The 23416-nt window shown below is 37.5% G+C and overlaps 1 protein-coding gene across 1 annotated transcript in view; it reads left to right on the top strand.

Annotated features, from left to right (window-relative positions):
* The window catches only part of DNAH5 (dynein axonemal heavy chain 5), a 242913-nt gene that overhangs the window by 49063 nt on the left and 170434 nt on the right, over positions 1–23416 (top strand). The window contains 10 exon segments of the mRNA XM_017893302.1: positions 558–759; positions 837–922; positions 6788–6921; positions 11860–12061; positions 12626–12861; positions 15594–15812; positions 17295–17357; positions 17662–17900; positions 18948–19188; positions 20844–21043. Coding sequence (XP_017748791.1) covers positions 558–759; positions 837–922; positions 6788–6921; positions 11860–12061; positions 12626–12861; positions 15594–15812; positions 17295–17357; positions 17662–17900; positions 18948–19188; positions 20844–21043 — 1822 coding nt within the window.

Raw genomic sequence — 23416 nt, 5'->3', positions numbered from 1 at the left:
ATCTACATACCTATACCTGTGTTCCACCTTTTAAAACTCCTTCAATATGAATGGCAAATTGTGCTTTATTTCTTTTCCTTTTTTTTTAACTACTCCACATTTGGATTTTATACACCATGGTGGGAAAGATCTATGTTTTATCTGAAATTCCAAAGTGGTTATTTGTTCTAACTTTGGCTTATGCCGATAGTCGTTCTTCATTCCTGGCTTACTTAGTTACATTTAACTAATTTGTTGGCATTATGTTATTTGGAAGAATCATCTTTAATATTTTAGAGAAACGTTTATAATTTAGCCTGATCCCACACAGTGTGTTTCTTTGTGGAGAGTATTCTAAGAAGCTGTAAACAGCAAAAAATGCCTTGGGTTCCCCTGAACTGCTTTGTTATATTGAGCAATACCAGATCCTCCATGAGTTTTAATTGACTCATTCATTCAACAAGTATTTATTGGATTTTATACCTATCATGTATTGTTTTAATTCTTATGGTTACAAAGGAAGCAAATCTTATTTTAAATTAAAAATGTGAATTATTCCTTGTTTTGGGTTAACTCAGACAGTAACAGTGCCTCTAACATGAAGCAGAATAGTCTGCCCATTTTCCGGGCAAGCGTCACTCTGGCCATTCCCAACATCGTCATGGCCCCTGCCCTGGAAGATGTACAGCAGACCCTGAACAAAGCCGTGGAGTGCATCATCAGTGTCCCTAAGGGGGTCAGACAGTGGAGCAGCGAACTGCTGTCCAAGGTGGGTGTGGGGTGCAGAAATGGTTTCATATGGAAACCACTTCTTTTACAGATAGGACAGAGCTGAAAAATATCCTTTTACATTGTAGAAAAGATACAAGAAAGAAAATGGCTGCTTTGCAGAGTAATGAAGACAGTGATTCTGATGTTGAAATAGGAGAAAATGAACTTCAAGGTAAATGTTCTTTTAGTCTTTTAAAAGAGGCATTGTAAATCAACATTCATTGAGCTTAAATGTTTTTTAACCCCTCCATGTAATTCTCAATTTATTTTAGAACAGAATATTAATCTATGAGCCAATTTGAAGTTGACAAAGTATCAAGGTCCATATATTTTAATATCATCATTTTAGTTGACTTCCGTTAATATGGTGAATCACATTTATTGATTTGCATATATTGAACAAATCTTGCATCCAGGGGATAAATTTCACTTAATCATGACGAATGATCTTTTAAATGTACTGTTGAATATAGTTTGCTAGGATTTTGTTGAGGATTTTTGCATTTATGTCCACCAGTGATATTGGCCTGCAGATTTTAAAAATTGTAGTATGTGTGACTAGCTTTGGTATCAGGGTAATGCTGGCCTTGTAAAATGAGTTTGGAAGTATTCCCTTCTCTTTAATTTTTTGAAGTGCTAGAGAAATATTGGTATTAGTTCTTTGAATGTTTGGTAGAGTTTAGCTGTGCGACTGTCTGGTGGTAGGCTTTTTTTGATGGTAGACTTTAAATTACTGATTTGATCTTTTTCCTTACTATTGGTCTGTTCAGATTTTCAATTTCTTCTTGATTCCATCTTGGTAGGTTAATTATATGTTTCTAGGAATTTATTCATTTCTTCTAGGTTGGCACAAAATTGTACTTAGCATTCTAATGATAATTTGTATTTTTGGGTTATCAGTAGTAATATCTCCTTTCATTTGTGATTTTATTTACTTGAGTCCTCTTTTTTACTTAGCCTAGCTAAGGATTTGCCAATTTTGTGTAGCTTTTCAGAAAAACAACTTTTCGCTTCATTGATCTTTTCTATTGTCTTTCTAGTCTCTATTTCATTTGTTTATGCTCTTATCTTTATCTCCTCCCTTCTGCTAACTTTGGGCTTGTCTGTTCTTCTTTCTCTAGTTCTTTGAGTTGTAATGTTAGGTTATGTATTTGAGATCTCGCTCCTTTTTTGACTTAGCTGTTCATTTTGCTATACTGTTTCCTCTTAGAACTGCTTTTGCTGAATCCAGTAAGTTTTGATATGTCAAGTTTCCATTCTCATTTGTCTCAGGATGTTTAAAAATTTCTCATTTAATTACTTCTTTGATCTGATTTGAGAAGTTTTTTTAGAAGCATATTGTTTTATTTTCACATATTTAAAACATTTGCATGATTTTTCCTGTTTGATTTTTTTCCTGATTGATTTCTAGTTTCACACAATTGGTTTGGAAAAGATACTTGTTATAATTTGATCTTAAGTTTGTTAAGGAAGACTTGTTTTGTGGTCTAACATATGATCCATCATAGAGAGTGTTCTGTATGCACTCTAGAAGAATGTATATTTCTGTTTCTGTTAGATGGAATATTCTGTCTGTTAGGTATATTTGGTCTAAAGTGTAGTTCAAGTCTAGTATTTCTTTATTGATTTTCTGTTTAGATGATGTGTTCAATCATGAAAGTAAGGTATTAAAATCCCCTACCGTTATTGTGTTCTAGTCTGTGTCTCTCTTCAGATCTCTTAATATTTGCTTTATGTAGTTAGATGTTCCAATGTTGGGTGTACATGTATTTACAATTATAATATCATTTTGAAGAATTTATTCCCTTATTATTATATGATGATATTTGTCTCTTTTTACGCTTTTTGATCTGAAGCCTATTTTGTGTTTTCATTTATATGAACTATATTTTTTCATCCCTTCACTTTCAGTCTATGAGTGAACTTTAAGGTGGAATGAGTCTCTTGTAAGCAGCGTATAGTTGGGTCTTTTTGTGGTCTTTTAATCCATTTGGCTACTGTATGCTTTTTGATTGGCATATTTAATACATTTACATTCAAAGTAATTGTTGATAGGTACAGACTTACTCTTGCCTTTTTGTTCATTGTTTTCTGGTTGTTTTGTAGATCTTCTGTTTCTTTTTTCCTTTGCGGTTTGATAGCTTTCTATAGTGATACATTTTGGATCTTTTCTTTTTTTTTCTTTTGTGTATCTGTTGTAGCCTTTTGTTTTGTGTTTACCCTGAGGCTTACATAAAACATGTTATACTTATTATAGGCTATTTTAAGTTGGTAACAACTTAATTTTGATTGCATATACAAATGATATACTTTTACTCCCCACCTTATACATTTTAAATTTTTTGATGTCACACTTTACATCTTTTTATAATTTGTATCCCTTAATAAATTTGTGTAGCTCTAGTTGTTTTTAGTAGTTTTGCCTCTTAACTTTTTTACTGGAAATATTAATGATTTACCCACCACCATTACAGTACTGGAGTGTTTTGGATTTGCCAATATACTTACTTTTATCAGTGAGTATTATATTTTCATATGTTTTCATGTTACTAATAAATATCTTCTTCCTTCAGCTTAATCTCCATTTAGCATTTCCTGTAAGGTGGGTCTTGTGGTGATAAACTCTCTCAGCTTTTGTTTGTATGAGAAAGTTTATACCATCCCTTTGATTTTGAAAGATATTATTGCTGGATATAGTATTCTTAGCAGTTATTTTATTTCAGTATTTTGAATATATCACTTCACTCCCTTCTAACCTGCAAGGCTTCTGCTAAGAAATCTACTGATAGTCTTATGAATGTTCTCTTACATACAGTAAAACACTTTTCCCTTGCTACTTTCAACATGAACTCTTTCTTTATCTTTAGCTATTGACAATTTCATTATAATTTGTCTTGGTGTGAGTGTTTTTGAATTAATCTTATTTAATGTCCTTTGGGCTTCCTGGAGCTGGCTTTCTATTTCCTCCCCCAGGCCTGGAAGTTTTTGCCATTATTTCACTGAGTGTGTTTCCTCTGTCTTTCTTTTCTCTTTCTGGCAAGCCAGTAATTCATAAGTTGTTCCTCTTGATGGTGTCCCATAAGTCTGTTAAGATATCTTCATTCTTTTCATTCTTTTATTTCTTGCTCCTCAGATTGGATGATTTTTCAGTGACCTCTCTTTGAATTCACTGATTTTTTTTCTCCTTCTGCTTGATCTAGTCTTCTGTGGAAACTATTAAATTTTTGTGTTCAGTTATAGCATTCTTCAGTTCTATATTTGCTGTTTGGTGCTTTTTTAACTTTCTGTCTTCGTTGAAGTTCTCAGTTTGTTTTTGTATTTCTGTCTTGATATTGGTGAGGATCTTTATGAATATTACAGACGGTCCCTGACTTACAATGGTTTGGCTTCACATTCTTTTTGACTTTAATGGGGTTATCAGGATGTAACTTTATAGTAAGTCAAGGAGCATCTGTACTTAGAATAGTTTGACTTACAATTTTTTAACTTTATAATAGGCTTACTAGGGTATTAAGTGCATTTTTGACTTATGATGGATTTATTGGGATGTAACCTCATCATAGGTCAAGGAGCATCTGCATTTTGAATTCCATGTCAGATAAATCACATATGTCCACTTCACTCAGAACAGTTTCTGGAGATTTATTTTGTTATTTTATTTGAACTGTGTTTCCCTGTTTTTGTTCATTTTCTTTGACCCTCTGTGTTGGTTTCTGTGTATTATAAAAGACAGCTATCTCTTTCAGTCTTGTCAGACTGACCTCATGTGGGAGGATCTCACTACTTTGACTAGCCAGAGATTTCAAGATGCCTCTCTAATCTTAGTGTTTGTCCAGACTGCTTTCTCTGTTTTTTGTCCCCCCTACCCTGGAGGTTCGGATATGATATGTCCTGTCAGTACCCCTTAGATTGGTAAGGTAGGAGCCAGATTCTCTAGATGTAGCTGGAAATGTTGGTGTGTTGAATGCATGCTCCAATTTTTCCTGTCTTCACCGTGAAGCTGAGCACAGGCATTTATCTTCAGTTCTCTGCATTAAGCCAGAGAGAGGATCTGTGGCAAATGCCTGCAATCATGTTCAGGCTGCATCATCTGATTCTGGGGAGATAAGTAATGGAAATTGGCCCGTTGTACATCTACCTCTTTGTTTTCCATGGTCTATGGCTACTCAAAAGTGCAAAGACCCACTGACTCCAGAGCTAGCTAGATCATTAAAGAGACAGTCCTTTGGGTAGGAGCTATAGAAGTTATGGCACTTGGTGCATGTCATAACTCCTTCCAGAAAGAATGGCTAGGCCTAGGCTTATCACTAGGTGAGCCAGAGGGAAAACTCATGAGGTGCTGAGCTCTGGCTCCAGCTGCTGGAGGGGTCCTGTTTGTTTGCCTCATTAGCTCTCTGATGTATGGTTTTTTAGAAGCCAGGCCATCAAGTAGCCACTAGGGGGTGTGCCAGAAGCCCCTTCCCAGAAAGAAAATGGAAGCTGCACATTCTTGATCCTTTCTGCACTGTTCTGAGGGGATGTAGCACCTGGTAGTGTTTCCATGTCCATTTAAACTTCCTTTTGGTTTTGTGATCTAGGAAAATTCACGTATGCCTAATGCCCTTTCTTCAAGTAGCTAAGAGGTTTAGGATTGAGTCCTTTGGGAGGTGGCTGCAGAAGTTGGGGCACTAGTGCCTAGCATTAACCCCTTCTGGACAGAAGCAGAAACCTGTGTTTTTTAAGCCCCTTCTCTGCACTGCTCCTGGGGGACAAAGCCTGTTGAAGTGCTTATGTGCTCATATTAAATGGCCGCTTCTTCCTGTGGTCTAGAGAGACACAAATGCCAGTCCCATCTGCTCCCAGAGATGGGAGTTTTAGAATGTAGTCCCTTGGGTAGAAGCTGTAAATGTTGGAGCACTTGATGTGAGGGAGAAACAAGGGCCCATGGTTTTAAAGCCCCATTTCTGCACAACTTCCACGGAATGAAGCCTCTGTAAGTGCTTCATGCCTTGTGAAGCCCTCACTTTTTTCTTGTGGTCTAGGGAGACTCTTGTGTGTCTAATCCACTCCACTCTCAGAGCTGGCAAATTAAGAGCCATGGGGAACCTTAAGAGTTATGGTGATACATGTGAGGTCCAAAGTCTCGTTTCCACAGAGAGAAGCTGTGTGTTGCAGATTCCTTTCCCAATTCTCTGGTTCAGTGCCCAGGGCAGGATCTGTGTCCAAGTGTGTCTCCACTTTTCCTGCCCATTTGATGTGGATGTGTTTTTGGTTATAACATAAGTAGGGGTCTCTCCATAGGTCTCTGACTTTCTCTCAGATGGAACTGATCTGAGAATAGATGTGTATTGGGTGTGTCCATGGGTGGAAGTAGAGCCAGGACCTTCTTATTCAGCCATGTTACTGACTTCATTCTTCTCATTCCCCAGATTTTTAACTTCTTTGGCCAATCTCTTATTTGCCCCCAACTAATATCATTGGCTCAGGCAGCTGTGAAGTTAAGCAATTGTTGCTGATAGTCTTTTAACAAATGCCCTGGGGATAGGACTTTTTTTCTCAGAGAGTTCTGAATCAGGTCAAATAAAAATAAACTATTTGAACAAGGCTTTTCCAGGGAGCTCCCAGACAGCTCAAAGAGTGAGAATTCTATGGAGCTCCCTAAGGAGCTCCAAGCCTAGGTTGGCCCTTCCAGGGACTGCTGGCTTTTATTCCCCTCCAGTAATGGTTGTAAGACGGCTGTTTTTCAAGGCTACCCGGCTACCCTACAGCCAGAGAGCAGCAGTGGGACTAGAGCAAGTCAAAACACTACAAAACTTGCTGTTGTTACCAAGATTCAGCATTGTTCTTGAATAAACACTTTCTGAATTATTGCAAGCTTTGATTAATTTACAGAGTCCTGAAAAGTTGACATTGACAATTCTTTCCATTATTTTCATTGCTTTTATAAAGGAGAAGATTTTCAGAAGTCCTTGCTTTACTATTACAGAAATATCCTCATCTTCTAAAAGTACATCTTGTGCTAGTAGTGTAAAGTTTTCTCTTCTTTTTTTCTTTTTAGATACCTTGGAGATAGCATCTGTAAATTTACCCATTCCCGTGCAAACCAAGAACTATTATAAGAATGTTTCTGAAAACAAAGAGATTGTAAAATTAGTTTCTGTGCTTAGCACAATTATCAACTCCACCAAAAAGGTATGTCAAGAGGGTCTGGCAGCTGGACCTTTTACTTTGCAACATGCACTTGTGTGAAGGTGATCATCACAAAGTAGTTCTGTATGTAGCCTGGGTCTCACCCACTGTACTTTCTGGGGGCAGCTAATGGCATCTTGTGTGTGCTCAGCAAATGTTTATCTAACTGAAGATCTCATTCTAGATTGCAAGGTGAAAGAAAATTATTCCTACTCTCATACTGTGTTTTGTTTAATGCCTTTAATATCTTCTTTTAATACAAATGAATCTAACTTAAAAAAAATCTAAAATGTTCCAAACTACAAGTCAGACTGTTGTTATAATTCACCTTCGAAGAACCAATGATACTAACATATTTTAAACAGAATAAGGTTTGTAGTCATTTTTTCATATTTGAGTAGTCAGGCAAATGTTATAAAATACCAGATAAAATTTTATTTATATTGCCACATAGAAATTAGATGAAACTGAGAATAAAGAAGATATTAGTACTATCAACACAAACTTGAACTGGAAATGAATGTACATTCAAGGCAATTTTTTCTTTCAACATAATCTCCTCTCAACTTCCCCTTTTTTGTTCACACAAATCTATTTTACAGACAAAAGGATTTAAAACCCTGAAGTCATCTTTTATTTAAAAAAAAAAAAAACTCTTCTAATTCACATGGCCAGTAAGACTTGTTGACTTGTTAATAATGTTTCCCAGTGTGTAAGGAATAGTTGTTGTTCAGTAAGTGCATTTTTCTATTCCTCAGTTTTGATACAATGAGTTACATTCATTTGAAAGCACTCTGAAAAGCTACCATTGCTATAACAATGTGAGGAAATATTATTAAGTTTAGTTTTAATGTGTTCCCAAGGGAACTGAAAATCTTTTGCATTTATTCACTTTTACTTTTCCTTTCTTAATGTATCGAAGGTCCTGTATTTAATTTTCCCCTAGGGACAGTATTCATATAACTCAATAAATATTTATCTAGTACTTAGATTATTAGGCTCTATACTGAATGATAAGCAAAGTATTCCATGATAACAATAAATATTCAGAAATATTTTCACGTGTCTCAGTATTCCTAGAAAATGAAATAAAATAAATCAGCAATAAGATCCACTAGTTTCTCTAGTATGATCAACCGCTATTATGAAAATCTAAGAGTAAGAAATCATAGATAAAATTAATACACAGTGCTGGCAACAAAATACTTATCTCTGTGTCTTTTTTTGAGAAGAAGTTTCACTCTTGTTGCCTAGGCTGGAGTGCAATGGTACAGTCTTGGCTCACTGCAACCTCCGCATCCCAGATTCAAGTGATTCTCCTGTCTCAGCCTCCTGAGTAGCTGGGATTAGAGGCATGTGCCACCACACTCTACTAATTTTGTATTTTTAGTAGAGACAGGGTTTTGCCAAGTTGGTCAAGCTGGTCTCGAACTCCTGACCTCAGGTGATCCGCTTGCCTTGGCCTCCCAAAGTACTGGGATTACAGGCATGAGCCACTGCGCCCCGCCTCTGTGTCACTTTTATTGCATTTGCTTTTACATTATATGAAGGAAATGCTCAGATACTTGTTTTCTTAAAATAGTAGAAAAGGTTGGCGTTTATAACAACTTGAAGAACTTACTCCAGATTTATAGGATAGCCAAATTGTTTCTGGGAGAATATATGTACTCTTAGTCATAGTATTAGCTATAGCCAGCCCTTCACAGCCATAGACCTTTCTGAATGATTCTGCCTCAACCACAGAAAATCCTATGATCCCTGCCCCTTTCCTGTTGCTATAGCTGAGTGGATTAGAATGTAAACCCAACCTGCCTTTATCATGCCCTTAGGTTGGTCATCAACTTATAACACAACCTGGCTTGAAAAGATGAGCTGAGGCTGGGTGTGGTGGCCCATGCCTATAATCTCAGCACTTTGAGAGGCCAAGTTTGGGGATCACTTGAGGCCGGGAGTTTGAGACCAGCCTGGCCAACATGGCAAAACTCTGTCTCTACTGAAAACACAAAAATTAGCCAGGTCTTCATGGTGGATATCTGTAATCCCAGCTACTCATGAGGCTGAGGCATAAGAATTGCTTGAACCCAGAAGGCAGAGGTTGCAGTGAGCTGAGATGGTACCACTGCACTCTAGCCTGGGTGACAGAATGGGACTCCATCTCAAAACAAACAAACAAACAAACAAAAAGTTGAGCTGGACCAAACAATCAAAATAACCTTGGTTACATAATCAGAACAACTCTACATGTGTAGTTCATCTAATTTTCCTACTGAGGTCATTTTCCTTTCAGGGTCTAGGTTACCTCCATGTGAAAAACTTCCAATTTAATAAAGACAAACACTTTAATATAAAAGAATACCCTCCAACATATTTAGTTAGGGTATATTCTGAATATTATAAGCTTGGGTGTTGAGAGAGCTCCAGATTCTGGAACTTCTATCCATTTCTGGGAATCTTCAATAATCTGTAATTAATTCTTCAAACCATCATACATATGTAATTATGTCTACATGCTGTTGCAATGCATTCTTGGTCTGCATGTCAACACTTCAGTTCATGCAAACGAATCATTTGTGGTTGGGACAGGCAGTGATAGGTTTAGCTTTCTGCATTTTAATGGATGGGAAGTATCAACATCCATTAAACCTGGGGCTCTGAGGGAGTTGGAGTGGAACTGCTTCTTGGTTTGGTGCAGATTGGTGCAATTTACTTAAAATAATCAGACCATTTAGAATCCTGTAATGCTTAATTATTTCAAATAATTGCATTTGTTATTCTTTATCAGTTAAATTTATTTTTCATGCAGATGTGACTCTGAAATTATAATATAAGGCAGTGGAAAAACTTGATTCACAAAGGAATTAGAAACAAAGAGACAAATTTTTTGGCTAGGCACAGTGGCTCATGTTTGTAATCTCAGCACTTTAGAAGGCCAAGATGAGAGGATCACTTGAAGCTGGGAGTTTGAGACCAGCTTGGGTAACACACTGAGATCTTGTCTCTACAAAAATAAACAACAACAAAAAAATTAAATAAAAAAGAAAAGACAGAATTTTAATTATTTGTAGATGATACAGTTGTCTACCAAGTAAATCTAAGAGGCTAATCTGAAAAAGAAATTGTGGCCCAACAAGAGTTAAGTTAGTCATCAATGGAAAGATAATTATATGATTTTTTCATAGAATACAATAAACATGTTCCTGAAAATCATCCTGTTTTGAGAAGTTGCATATTTAATATTAAATAATAGGGATTATGAGAAAAACAAGATTGAGGCAGACACAAAATCTATGCAATTTGTAACCAGTGTAGTAATAAAAACAATAATAATCATAGTAAAATGTTAACAGTAGCAATCATAGTAAAATATTCACACATTTAATAACGCTATAGTAATTACAGAACTTTACTATAAAAAATGAAAGAAGCTTGGTAGAAGTGGGAAAAGGAACAGTTGAGGTTGTGGAGCGTAGAAGCAAAGATAAACTCTACAAAAAACAGGCCAAACTCGGCATTCATTCATTCTTTCTTTCTTTCTTTCTTGTTGTTCTTTCTGCTTTGATTGGTATTTATTTATTTATCTATTTTTATTTGTACACGTTTATGGGATACATGTGCAATTGTGTTACATGCATAGATTGCATAGTGGCCAAGTCTGGGATTTTAGGGTATCCATCAACCAAATAATGTACATTGTATCTATTAGAGAATTTCTCATCACCCTCCCTTCTGAAGCTGATGAGAAATCTGACTCTTTTGAGTCTCTATTATCTATCATTCTGCTATGTCTTTGAGAAAACATTTTTTAAGCACTAACTTATGAATGAAAACAATATGCAAAGATATTCTTAAGACAAGTGGTAGCAAAATCAGTCCAAAAGGAAGAAGTGATGGAGGGGGCGTGGCACACAGGGCTGTACTCCTCTGTGGCTGGCTGCTTTAGCTGGTACAAAGCAGTAGCATTTGTTTTGCTGGGGAAAATAGCATTTGAAAACATGACTTCTGCATTAGATCAACACTATCCCCTATTTATCGATTGCCAGAGAGTCATTTCATCTTTACAGATGCATACTTGGTTAGCAAACTAGACTGTTCATTTACAAATACATTTTTAAAAATGTATATGCCATTCATAGCCAGTTATAATAATAGTGGAAAAGATCTTGTTTACAATGACAACATCGTTGGAAAATACCTAGAAACATGTGTAATAAGAAGTATCTGGGGTCTCTATGAAGATTACCCTAAAACTTAATAAGAAATGTTTGAAAAAGATGACAAGATATGGAAATATGCACTGTGTTCCTGGTTGGTAAGATGCAGTATTGTTCATATGTCAATTCTTGTTATATGAATTTATACATTTTATGTGATTCCAGGCAATCTCTCATTGGAGTGATGTTGGCTATGTTCTGTTTGTCCTTCATGCCCCTAAGATCTAATCTCCACCCCCTCCACCTATCTGACCTTAGGCAACATGTCAGTAGATTCCCATTGAGGCTTCCAGTGGGTTCAGTCAATGAAGAAGCTTTGAGGCGATCTGAGGGGAGCGGGGACAGAGGAGAATGACCTCAGAGGATGTGTTCCATGGCACCCTCCCTGTAGTGGGACCTTGAGCTGTGGTTTTTGACCTAAGGCCCAGCTCCAAGCAAGAGGGCCCTGTCCACAGCATCTTCAAGGACTCTCTTCTAGTTTTTAGAAACTGCTCCTCTCCCAGTTGACTAGGGATGATAACAGTGAAACTGTTACTAGCCCTGGGCCACTGTCCACACTCTTGTATATAGTCCCAGTTCAGTTCTTTGGCATTTCCAGATAATCACACAGTTCACTCAACATTTTAATAAATCCATAGGAACCACCAGCAGTTGGCAAATATTCACTTATATCATCGTGCCATTCCAGATTCTTCCTTCTTAACATAAATCTGTTGTTATTTGCATTCAGGAAGTTATTACATCCATGGATTGCTTCAAACGCTACAATCACATTTGGCAAAAGGGGAAAGAAGAAGCCATTAAGACATTTATTACACAGAGCCCCTTGCTCTCTGAATTTGAGTCCCAGATCCTCTATTTCCAAAACCTAGAGCAGGAAATTAATGCTGAGCCTGAATGTATCTGTGTGGGTCCCATTGCTCTGTACACAGGTTGGTTCATTTTCTTTTATATAGTTATATCAATTAACCAGCATTGTTCTGTCCCTTTACCTAGGTTAGTATTCCAGAGAGTTCTACCTGTCTTAAAGACTGACTTTATGGGCCTCAAGCTTTAAGACCAATTTGTAGATTTTTAAAAAATTTCCTTCTGCATAATTATTGATTCTGGACTATTTTGAACACTTTGCTACTAAACCTTGAAAAAAAAGGCTAAGTCAGAGAAAGATGTGTATTATGTTTTGAATTAGAATTTACCCTTTATTTAATAAGTAACAATAACAAACATTTGAGGATTATCCCAAAGGGTTCTGATATGTGCTTTTTTTAAAAAAAGCATTTTGACATGTGTATTGAATTGTTGTAAAAACAAACTTTATAAAATGAATGAATATATAATGACTAGGAAAAATTATGATTTTTTTCTAGTTCAATTTTTTTTATGGGCTAGAGGGCTATACGCTGTAATGTATTTACTACTGGAGAACAGTGACATTTTGACTTTTCGTACTGGTTCGAGTTTTTAAAACTGAACTGTAGACATTTGGGTTTTTACAGCTGACTTGAAGTTTGCCCTGACTGCTGAGACAAAGGCCTGGATGGTTGTCATTGGACGCCACTGTAACAAAAAGTACCGGAGTGAGATGGAAAACATTTTTATGCTTATTGAAGAATTCAATAAGAAACTAAATCGTCCAATTAAGGACCTAGACGATATTCGGATTGCAATGGCAGCACTGAAAGAAATAAGGCAGCAGCAAATCTCCATTGACTTTCAAGTAGGACCTATTGAGGTAACTAATGATCATTTGTTCATTATGGAAATATTTCTACATGTTTGATGCTATTAGCTGAAATATTGACTGGGTCTGGAGTGAAGTTACTAAATGGTTGCTAAACCGAGACAATACTTTCAATATTGTTGTTGATACCAAACCCCTATAGCATGCCTTCCATGGGCCAGTTCTCACCTTCACGTGTCGCCTAAGGTCCTTCAAAGCAGAGCCTGAGATAAAGATTTCTGTGCAAGTGATTTATTGATGAGTGTTCACTAAAGAAGGGGAGCGAGGGAATCAGGAAAGGAAGCCAATCAGCTATGGACTAACTTCAGAATGATCCCATGGGCGCTCTACAACATCTATTGAGTTGGGCCCTCCTTCATGCAAAGGAGACTACCCTTTCTACTCCTAAGTCAGTGGGAAATTGGCTATAACCTCCCCATGAGAAGGCTTACATTCAGCTGAGGAAAATCTTCCAGGGAAGTAGAGAGCTGCAGTCCTGATAGCCAGCATTCTCAGTAGTCGGGGATGGGAATACCAGCTGGTAATCAGGACCTGGATAGGGCACTAACAATGTCCATGTATGCATTAACTCATTTCAGACTTACTATTGCTCCTACTCACATAAGGACACTGAGGGTCAAAGAAGTTGCATAATTTGATCAGTGTTGCACATCACTTTTATTTGTATACCATATCATACTATCTTTTCCAGATGAAAATGTCTTCTTTTTGCAATGAAGTCTGCTTTTATTGACTTATTAATTATAATATTATCAACATACATAGTGTAATTTAAGCAGTGGCAAAAAAGACAGTTAATTGCTTTACAAGCAGACATCCTTAAATAGATTCACTTGAGTAAACATCATCTCTTTCTAAGGAGTCTCCTTAGAAATCTCATGTTAAGCCACCAGCAAAATCACTCTTAGCAACAGCCCTTTTTTAAAAAAAAAAAAACTATTTTTTCCCTAATTAAAAAATAGCATTGCAGAAAAATCAGAAAACACAAAAGTGTAAAATAAAATTTCAAAATTACCATAATCTTATCAATCAAGTACATACCAAGGTGTTGGTATGTTTCTTTCCATCTTCTTTTCATGTCTGTGTATGTGTGTGCAATTTTGAAGTCCAATTTTTATTCATCTTGTAATACTTATATTATTAGAGATGACATAAGAGTGTGAATTATTAATATCATTAATAACTCTTCATAATGAGAATTGATGGTGCATGTCTTTAAATCGTATTTGCCACTTGTGATTGTTGGCAAAGACCCAAGATTAGAGACATTAAGGAAAAGAACTTCTCAGCCATGGTGGCTCTGTGGGGTTGGGGGGTGGTGTTAACCTCCAGATGAAAATGTCTTATCAGAAATGGGTCACTATATTTGTTATTTTTAAATGAGACTAGTATAATTGTAGAATTAAAAAAACTCCAGTTGTAAGAGCATCATCTTTTCATCACACCATAATTGGAATGTCTGTACTTATACTCTGATGGTCCAGGTCAGACTCTAGTCTCCCATTTTCTGCATCCCTGTTTGAATTTTGAAAAATTTCACATTACCCTGAAAATTGTGCATACTACTACATGTTTTCACTTCTCCTGTGCTGGGCCAGGGGGATCACATGGTCCATCCTGCTCTCCTTGGATTGAAACATCAAGGTACAGAGACCTTTCTTTGTGCAGGATCAGGCGAGACCCTTGAGTATGAAGAGGAGGTACAGTAACTGACAATCCTGTTTTCTCCCACCTGGGAATTAAGAATAGAAGTAGAATCAAGTAGACAAGATCAAAACATCACCTTTATTCCTGATGGAAGTTATTTGGAAGACATAATTTAGTGTATTACTCCAGTTATTCCCCTCCCTTCCATACCCCCAAACACACACACATTATAAGATAGTGAATACTAAATTCCATGATTATTATACATCCTCATCCATCAGAGACAGTGTTGGAAAGCTGTAGGTCTTTGTATTGCCCTGATCCAGTTTATGGAACTGAGGTGCGGACCACAGGCATGCCTCCACGGAGAGGGAGGGAAGAAAGAGAAAGGCACTGGGCTATGCTTGCTCAAATCAACAATTCTTTTTGCCTCAAATTGACAATCAGGCACTCCTTCCACCTCTATGGGGAGGAGTAATGGTGGAAGAAGAGACTAGGGGTATTTAGAGAAAATTCTTTCTTCTGAAAACCAACCTTAGCCTCATTTTAATCTTTTAGCGAAGAAAGCCGTCCAGGATTTTACATGCTGAAGGCTCTGATTCCAGAACCCTCCCTTGTGTCTTACTATTGGAACCTCTTATCAATCATGTGAAATAAGACAGAGTTAAAACCCTGATTTATTTTGTTATTCCAATATTAGAAGTTAAATTATTTTGTTTTTCATTTACTTGATATAATTTTGTAGTCATCCAATACAATTTGGGGACCTAAGTCAAAATATCTTTTATGTGTCTAATGGTTTATTGTTTTCAAAAGCATTTAAAATGACATTTTCAATACTCTCAAAGATCCTCTGAAGCAGCCAGAAGATTTTCCCATTTTATAGATGAGGAAACTAAAGCTGAACGGCTCAGCTGCTCAGTTAACCTCTTGCAGTTTAAGGTAGAGTAACTAGACCTCTCAGGGTGGTTTCACTATTATTCTGGTATTTTCCATTCTTATCGTTTAATAAATAACTGTGTGTACATTTATGCATCTGACTGGCCAAAATTAAGTTTTTCTTCTTTTTTTTTAAGGAATCTTATGCCCTGCTTAACCGATACAGACTTCTAATAGCAAGGGAAGAGATGGACAAAGTTGATACACTGCACTATGCTTGGGAGAAGCTGCTGACACGTGCTGGCGAAGTCCAGAATGAATTAGTGTCACTGCAGCCCAGTTTCAAGAAAGAGCTTATTAGTGCTGTGGAGATATTCCTTCAAGATTGTCACCAGTTTTATCTGGACTATGATTTGGTATGTCTCTGGCTTTCTCTGTGTGCATTTTTTGGGGATGAGTGAATAGAGCATGCGAAATGTAGTTGTCTAAAAATTATGGGTAAAACTCTATGAAACTTCCTAGGAATTCCAGGGGAATGGGAATTTTATTTGCATGAGAGAAAAACATTTTCTTTTCACAATCCTTTCCCCTTAGAATTTGTATTAGTCTGTTTTCACACTGCTGTAAAGAACTGCTTGAGACTGGGTAATTTATAAAGGAGAGGTTTAATTGACTCACAGTTTTGCATGGCTGAGGAGGCTTCAGGAAACTTACAATCATGGCAGAAGGTGAAGGGGAAGCAAGGCACATTCTTCACAAGACAACAGGACGGAGAATATTGAGTGAAGGGGGAGGAGCCCGTTATAAAACCATCGGATCTCATGAGAACCCACTCACTATCAAGAGAACAGCATGGGAAAAACTGCTCCTATGATTCAGTTACCTCCACCTAGTCTCTCCCTTGAGACGTGGGGATTATGGAGATTATGGGGATTACAATTCAAGATGAGATTTGGGTGGGGACACAAAGCCTAACCAAATCAGAGTTCATACATAATAATTTCAACAGAAAATGATAAATTTAAAAGTGCGAACACTGTATAATTTGGTCTGTTACTGAAGTTGTTTGGTAGCATTCTAAATTTGTGTAGAAAAGTACTATTCAGATGTAGTTATAATTGTGCTCCTTTCCACAGTGTTCCTTGGTTCCACAAAGAATATAGAACCCAGCAAGTGCTGGGCACTGTCCTTGGTGCTGACTACACAGTAGTGGATAAGACTGATGGAGCCCCGCCCCCATGGAGTCCATATTTTCATTATCCATATGGGTTTAAGTACTGAATCTTCTAATGTAAATATGTTGTGTAATGAGATCCAATTATAATGTGCTACAGAAGGGAAATATATAGAGTTTAGGGTAAAATTTGTACCTATTAACTAGTAGCACAGTAAACCACAATATTAATAAAGTTAGAAGATTGGACCCATGTACCAACTCCATGGATGAAGAAGCACAGAAATCCACATATTTAAGGTTTTCTAATGTAGGAAACTCTGATTGGAATGTTAAGATTATGGGCCACTTTACAAGTGCGTATTAGAATGATAAAAATCTATGAGTTATATGACAGCATTTAGCTCAAAAGCCGACTTTATATGTGCTTCTTCATAGAATAGGCATTGACTCCTGTTTGCCTATGTTACCTAAGAAATGAATAATACATGTTTTTAATCTTAAAAGTTTCTTGACTAAGGTAAGTTCTGGCATTAATTTGCCTTTTTTAGACTGGAAAAATATTTCCAAATGAATCACTTTCTAAGGCTCTTTTTTTTTCTCTAACAAATAAAAACTAAGTTTCCTATCATGGATGAAATCTAACTTTAATATTTAAATACTTTGAGTTCATGAAATTTATATGCAAACACTTCATTCTATTTTTTTTTAACTTTTTGTTCAGAATGGTCCAATGGCTAGCGGCTTGAAGCCCCAGGAAGCCAGTGACAGGCTTGTTATGTTTCAGGTAATCTTTTTAGTTTCTATGGTTTTCTAAACAATGAAACCTTGTTGTGTTTTAAACACACTTATATTTTCTTCTTTGTAAGATAAAGAGCGCTATTGTGGAATATGGTATGTACTTGCATTAAAAATATGATTACAATTAGAAGTGGTTTCTATGAATTAATTATGCCAACTTAGTATTCCTATTTACATGTGCCCAGATATCATACATCTCTGGCTTGCTTGTTTGCCAGTCTTATATTTTCATTTGCATGTTTGTTCATGTATAAATCATTTTGATGAATTTTCACTTGTGTTTTTATTAGAACCAATTTGATAATATCTATCGGAAATACATCACATATACTGGAGGAGAGGAGCTTTTTGGCCTGCCAGTTACACAGTATCCTCAGCTTCTTGAAATAAAGAAGCAACTAAATCTTCTACAGAAAATATACACTCTGTACAACAGTGTCATAGAAACTGTAAATAGCTATTATGATATTCTTTGGTCAGAGGTGAATATTGAAAAAATCAACAATGAACTATTGGAATTCCAGAACAGGTAAGAAATTAAATGTGTAGCATGCCCAGCAATTGAACTTCAAATGCTTTCTTCTTTGATAGGCAGCCAAGTTCTCTTTTCACCCCAGCTACTTCAAAAGCACATCTTGCTGCATTGTTGTCCATTGACATCACTCTTGTCAAATGTTATTTATTAATTACTCCTGTGCACAGACAATGAGATAAGCACATTCTATCTATCAGGATGAATTATGTTAGGGGCTTTTCTGAAGCTTGGTGGGAGCTGATTTTTATTTATATTGCACTTAGGAAACATTTGAAGTTAATGTTAGATTATCATCTGGAACAAAAGCAGAGGCCCATGATTTTTCTATATTGTTGTAGCTGTTGAAGCCAAAGAAAATGGAGACCTGTCTGGGCGTGGTGGCTCATGCCTGTAATCTCAGCACTTTTGGAGGCCAAGATGGGCAGATCATGAGGTCAGGAGATTAGACCATCCTGGCCAACGTGGTGAAACCCCATCTCTATTAAAAATACAAAAATTAGCTGGGCATGGTGGCATGTACCTGTAATCCCAGCTACTCGGGAGCCTGAGGCAGGAAAATCACTTGAACATGGGAGGTGGAGGTTGCAGTGAGCCAAGATTGCACCACTGCACTCCACCCTGGAGATAGCGCTAGACTCCGTCTCAGAAAAGAAAAAAGAAAAAAAAAAGGAGAGCTATTTGTTGTGTATTTCACTTGACAGCCTGATACACTATGCTATGCTTTGTGCTTAGTAAGTTCTCAGTACATGTTTGTAGAATTGAATTAGCTTGAACAGCACCTCTACCCTCTAAAATAATGCCTCTAACTAGGTAATAGTTGTGAAGGATTGGAAAAAATCTTTTCTAACGGGGAGGACAATTTTCTGTAATATAAAAGTCATCTTTACATTATATTAGCAGATAGCCTGCAAGTCATGGGTTTTAAAAATAGGATAGGTATTCAAAGAGACTGCTTTTGATAGAAATACTAGCAGAACGTCTTGTTCCAGTGCTGTCTACGATCATATTTCAGTGGCCTTTCATGTTGGTTTCCCGTCACAGGTGTCGGAAGCTGCCCCGGGCCTTGAAGGACTGGCAGGCTTTTTTGGACCTGAAGAAGATCATTGATGATTTCAGCGAGTGTTGCCCGCTGCTGGAACACATGGCCAGTAAAGCCATGATGGAGCGGCACTGGGAAAGGATAACCACCCTCACCGGACACAGTCTGGATGTGAGGAATGAAAGTTTTAAGTTAAGAAATATCATGGAGGCGCCTCTTCTGAAATACAAAGAGGAAATAGAGGTACAGTTGACAGAGAGCATGCTGTGGTGGAAGATTGCAAGGTCTCATGGGATTGATGTGATAACATTTCTATGTTATGGAATATTGGATCAGTAAACTACACTCAGACAATTGAAACTCTTCTCCTGGCATTCAGCCACTAGTTCCTTCAACAAATGTTTATTGTGCCTAAGATGGGACAGGTTTGGTATCAGGATATGATAATGCAGTCCTGCATTCGCAGATTATTAAATAATTATACAAATAAAGGCATATTTATAAGCTGTGGCAAATACCATTGAATAAAATGTATGCTGTTCTATGAAAGCCTATGATAGATGAGTTTGGCTCATCTGGGGGTGATAAAGCTAGGGAGGGCTGGGATGCATGTATAGGACTGGCTGGGTGAAGGGAGTATGGTTGTGTGATTGGGGTGAGGGGCTTGGAAAGTGCAAAGAAGGCCATTCCAGCCAGATCGTGCATTATGCATGGAGCATCTGAAGTGTGTTTGAGGAACCAGAAGAAGGCTCATGTGGCGGGGGTGCAGAGGCAGGGCAGAGAGGAGATAGCAGAGGCCAGGGAGGTGGAGTGGGCCTACCTGATGTTATTGAGCAATGGGCACCATCTGGGAGATGTGTTTTCAGCAGGGGCTGACATGATTAGGTTGGCTGTTTGTAAGGATCACTCTGGTAGTGATCTTTGGAGAAAGAATTGAAGGAGGACAAGGGAAGAATGATGGAAAAACCAACTGAGAGTTTCTAAGAGTAGCTCAGGCAAGACATAATGGCTGTTAGATGAGAGGGGAAGTAGTAAAGCTGGAAAGGAGAGAAAGGATCAACGGATATTTGAGGAGAATTTGGTGATGAAGGGAACATGGTAGGAGAAGGAAGGGGAGGGCTAAAGATGAACTCTAGATTTTTTTGCTGAGAGAACTAAGTGGATGAAGGTGCTGACCATGGAGATGGGGAACATGGGAAGGGGGTCAGATTGGGTGACAAGGTGCAAAGATCATGGGCTTGATGAGGGACATGAGTCTGATATTTCACAGATTGTGTTTGGGGTTTCCTTGAAACATCTCAGCAGGGAAGTTCAGTAGGCAAATGGATGTGGGTCTTGCCTGGAGATATGAAAGTGATTGAATTCATAGGTGTAAATGAGCTCACACAGAGGGGAACATAGTGTGGGAAGAAATGAGGGTAAAGGAAGGGCTTGACTAATGGTCTAGGAGAAGGGTGAGGCTGCAGAGGAGACTGGGAAAGTGACCAGAGCCATGGGAGAAATCAGGTTTCTGCTACCTGTGTTCATTCACATGCTGCATTCATTTGACTTTAGAGGTAAATCAGAAATACATTGAATTTTGAGTCAGTGATTAAAGTTCCAAAATTTAAAAGTGATTTCCATATATTTTCTGTCATCTTTCTTCCTGGACAGGTTTGCTGGGAAATTTTATAAATTAAAGTTCTGTTTTTCAGTCATATCTTTATCTCCATCTCTCCTCATGCATCAGTATCTGCATATACACATTCTATTTATTATATTGCATTTTAGGTCTGGAAATACAAAAGTTTACAGATGTATGTATGAAACAAATAGTGAAGATAGGGTCTTTCACCTGGACTGTTAAGGAAGGACATGTGACTTTCATGCAATAACACGAGAGCTTGCCATTTTGATAGGACATCTGTATCAGTGCGGTGAAAGAGAGAGACATTGAGCAGAAGCTGAAGCAAGTGATTAATGAATGGGACAATAAAACCTTCACCTTCGGCAGCTTTAAAACCCGTGGAGAGCTCCTCTTGCGAGGAGACAGTACCTCAGAAATCATCGCCAACATGGAAGACAGCTTGATGTTGCTGGGTTCCCTACTGAGCAACAGGTGGGAAAAACATCGATCTTTTCCCTTAGATTTGAGAGCCATAATAGCAAACATTTCAAATTAATGAAAAATCCATTACCATAATAGCCTTCATACAGTCTACTCAATGTTGAAAATACTTGTTTTAATTAAATCGATTAATTAATTAATTTTTATATCCAAAACATGTTTTTATTCAGGCACCCACTTATATATAAATAATCAAGAGATTATATTTCAATTATTCTTGGTTTCATTTTGGCCTCAGTCACTTGTTCCAGCATGTGTAACTCTGGTTTTATTTCATTATCCTCTATTTGCGAGATATGTCTGAGACCATCCACTGGACAAAATAATGCAACGTTTTCATTAGCCACTCGGATCTTGGGAACATTTCAGCTTTGCTACTGACAAGTCTGACGGCACAGCTCACAGCTCTACAGGCTGTAGAATCCAGAAGGAACATTATTTTGAATTCCAGAATAATCATTTTACTCGAAAAACCTTTTTTGCCAATATCTGTGGACTAGAAACTCTTAGTTGTTTACATACTTTATTTTTTATATTTGTACAAATTTATGGGGTACATGTGAATTTTTTTTTTTTTTTTTGAGACGGAGTCTTGCTCTGTCACCCAGGCGAGAGTGCAATGCCGCGATCTCAGCTTACTGCAACCTCAGCCTCCCGGGTTCAAGTGATTCTGCCTCAGCTTCTCGAGTACTGGGATTACAGGCAACAGCCACCATGCCTGGCTAATTTTTGCATTTTTAGTAGAGACAGGGTTTCACCATGTTGGCCAGGCTGGTCTCAAACTCCTGGTCTCAGGTGATCTGCCCGCCTTGGCCTCCCAAAGTGCTGGGGTTACAGGCATGAGCCACCACATCCATCCACATGTGAACTTTTGTTACATGTGTATAATGAATGCGTAGTGGCCACCCCTCACATTGTGGACATACAAACCATACAGTCATGAATTTACATTTCCTTGTTTCATTGCTTCCATTTGCTCTTTCTGAAATAATGTTTTTGTTCCCCAGAATCTTCTCAAATATACGGTAATTGTGCAGAATGTGGATACCATTGAGATATGAATTTGTTGTTCTATTCTCGCTTTAAAATATCACCCAATTTTCTGTATATTTGTGTATCAATACTTTTAACGTTGGAAATACCGTGTACTTCATGCTATTTCAAAAAATTTCTCTTATTTCAGTTTACTTGTTACACTAAAGTAATATGGGGATATAAAGTTAGACCATTAGTGATCTTGAGTTTGGACTTCTCAGGATTTGGTGAGTTTTAATGAACTTGGTTACTATTCATACCAAACCAGAATAAAGGATAGACAGACAATAATATACCCTAGGGAGACAGAAAAGATACACATATAAATATAAATTAAGTAAAAATTATCTGGTTGGGCTGGGGAAACTTTTCTTATCAATGGCATCTAATCTACAGATAGAGTTATTGGGAGGAATATTTTTTCAATATATATTTATTGAACCTTTACTATGTGAGTGATGTACTCTTCTAGGTGCTGTGGATAGAACAACAAATAAAGGAAAGATCTCTGTTTCTATGGACCTGTATTCTAGTGAAGAGCACACAAATATTCAGAAAGATACGTGGAATATTAAAACAATTTGGTTAACAATTAAGAATATGGAAATTAAACTTCTATGCAATAATACGACTTCAAGTCCATATTATGTAGGGCTAGAGAGAGCCATGAAGGGATAAGAAAGAGAAGAAGAAACATAAAGATAGGCTGTACAATCATTTAGGATTAAGTTTGTCTGTAAATAACAGAAACACCACATACAAAATGGCTAACATATGGCTAACTGATGCTTATATTGCTTACGTGTGAAAGAATTCTTAACGTAGATGGTTCAGGTTAGAATGGGGACTTCACTACATCATCAGGGAGCCAAGTTTGGTCTGGCTCACTCATCTGTCTTTCCCAGGTGTGACCTTATTCCCCATGCTACCCATTACATCCAGTGCCACTACTCAACATTTCATGTAGAAATGCAACACGCCAGATACACCGAAGGAACTTAAAAAAATTCCCAATGCCAGGGCCATTTCCCAGACTCATTGAATCAGAGTCTCTGTAGGTAGGACCCAGGCAGGCGTCAGTAATTTTTAATGCTGGCGAGATGATTCCAGTGTTCAGCTATGAGATCATTCCAGTGTTCAGCTAAATTAAGCACTGTCGATGTGGAACTTAGTCTTCTGACTGCACATTACTGCAAAGGGAAGCCGGGAAATTCAGTAATTTAGCTGGGTAGTTATGAGCCCACATGGAAAAGCAGAAGGAGAAAAGGACATTGGGAGGCTATGTGCAGGCAGTCTGTCTTAAAGAGGAAAAGGGGAAGACAGATTAAC

The sequence above is a fragment of the Rhinopithecus bieti genome, unplaced genomic scaffold (genome assembly GCF_001698545.2).
Source record: "Rhinopithecus bieti isolate Rb0 unplaced genomic scaffold, ASM169854v2 scaffold_22165, whole genome shotgun sequence".
Classification (NCBI taxonomy): domain Eukaryota; kingdom Metazoa; phylum Chordata; class Mammalia; order Primates; family Cercopithecidae; genus Rhinopithecus; species Rhinopithecus bieti.
This window is presented reverse-complemented; position numbering and strand designations above follow the sequence as displayed.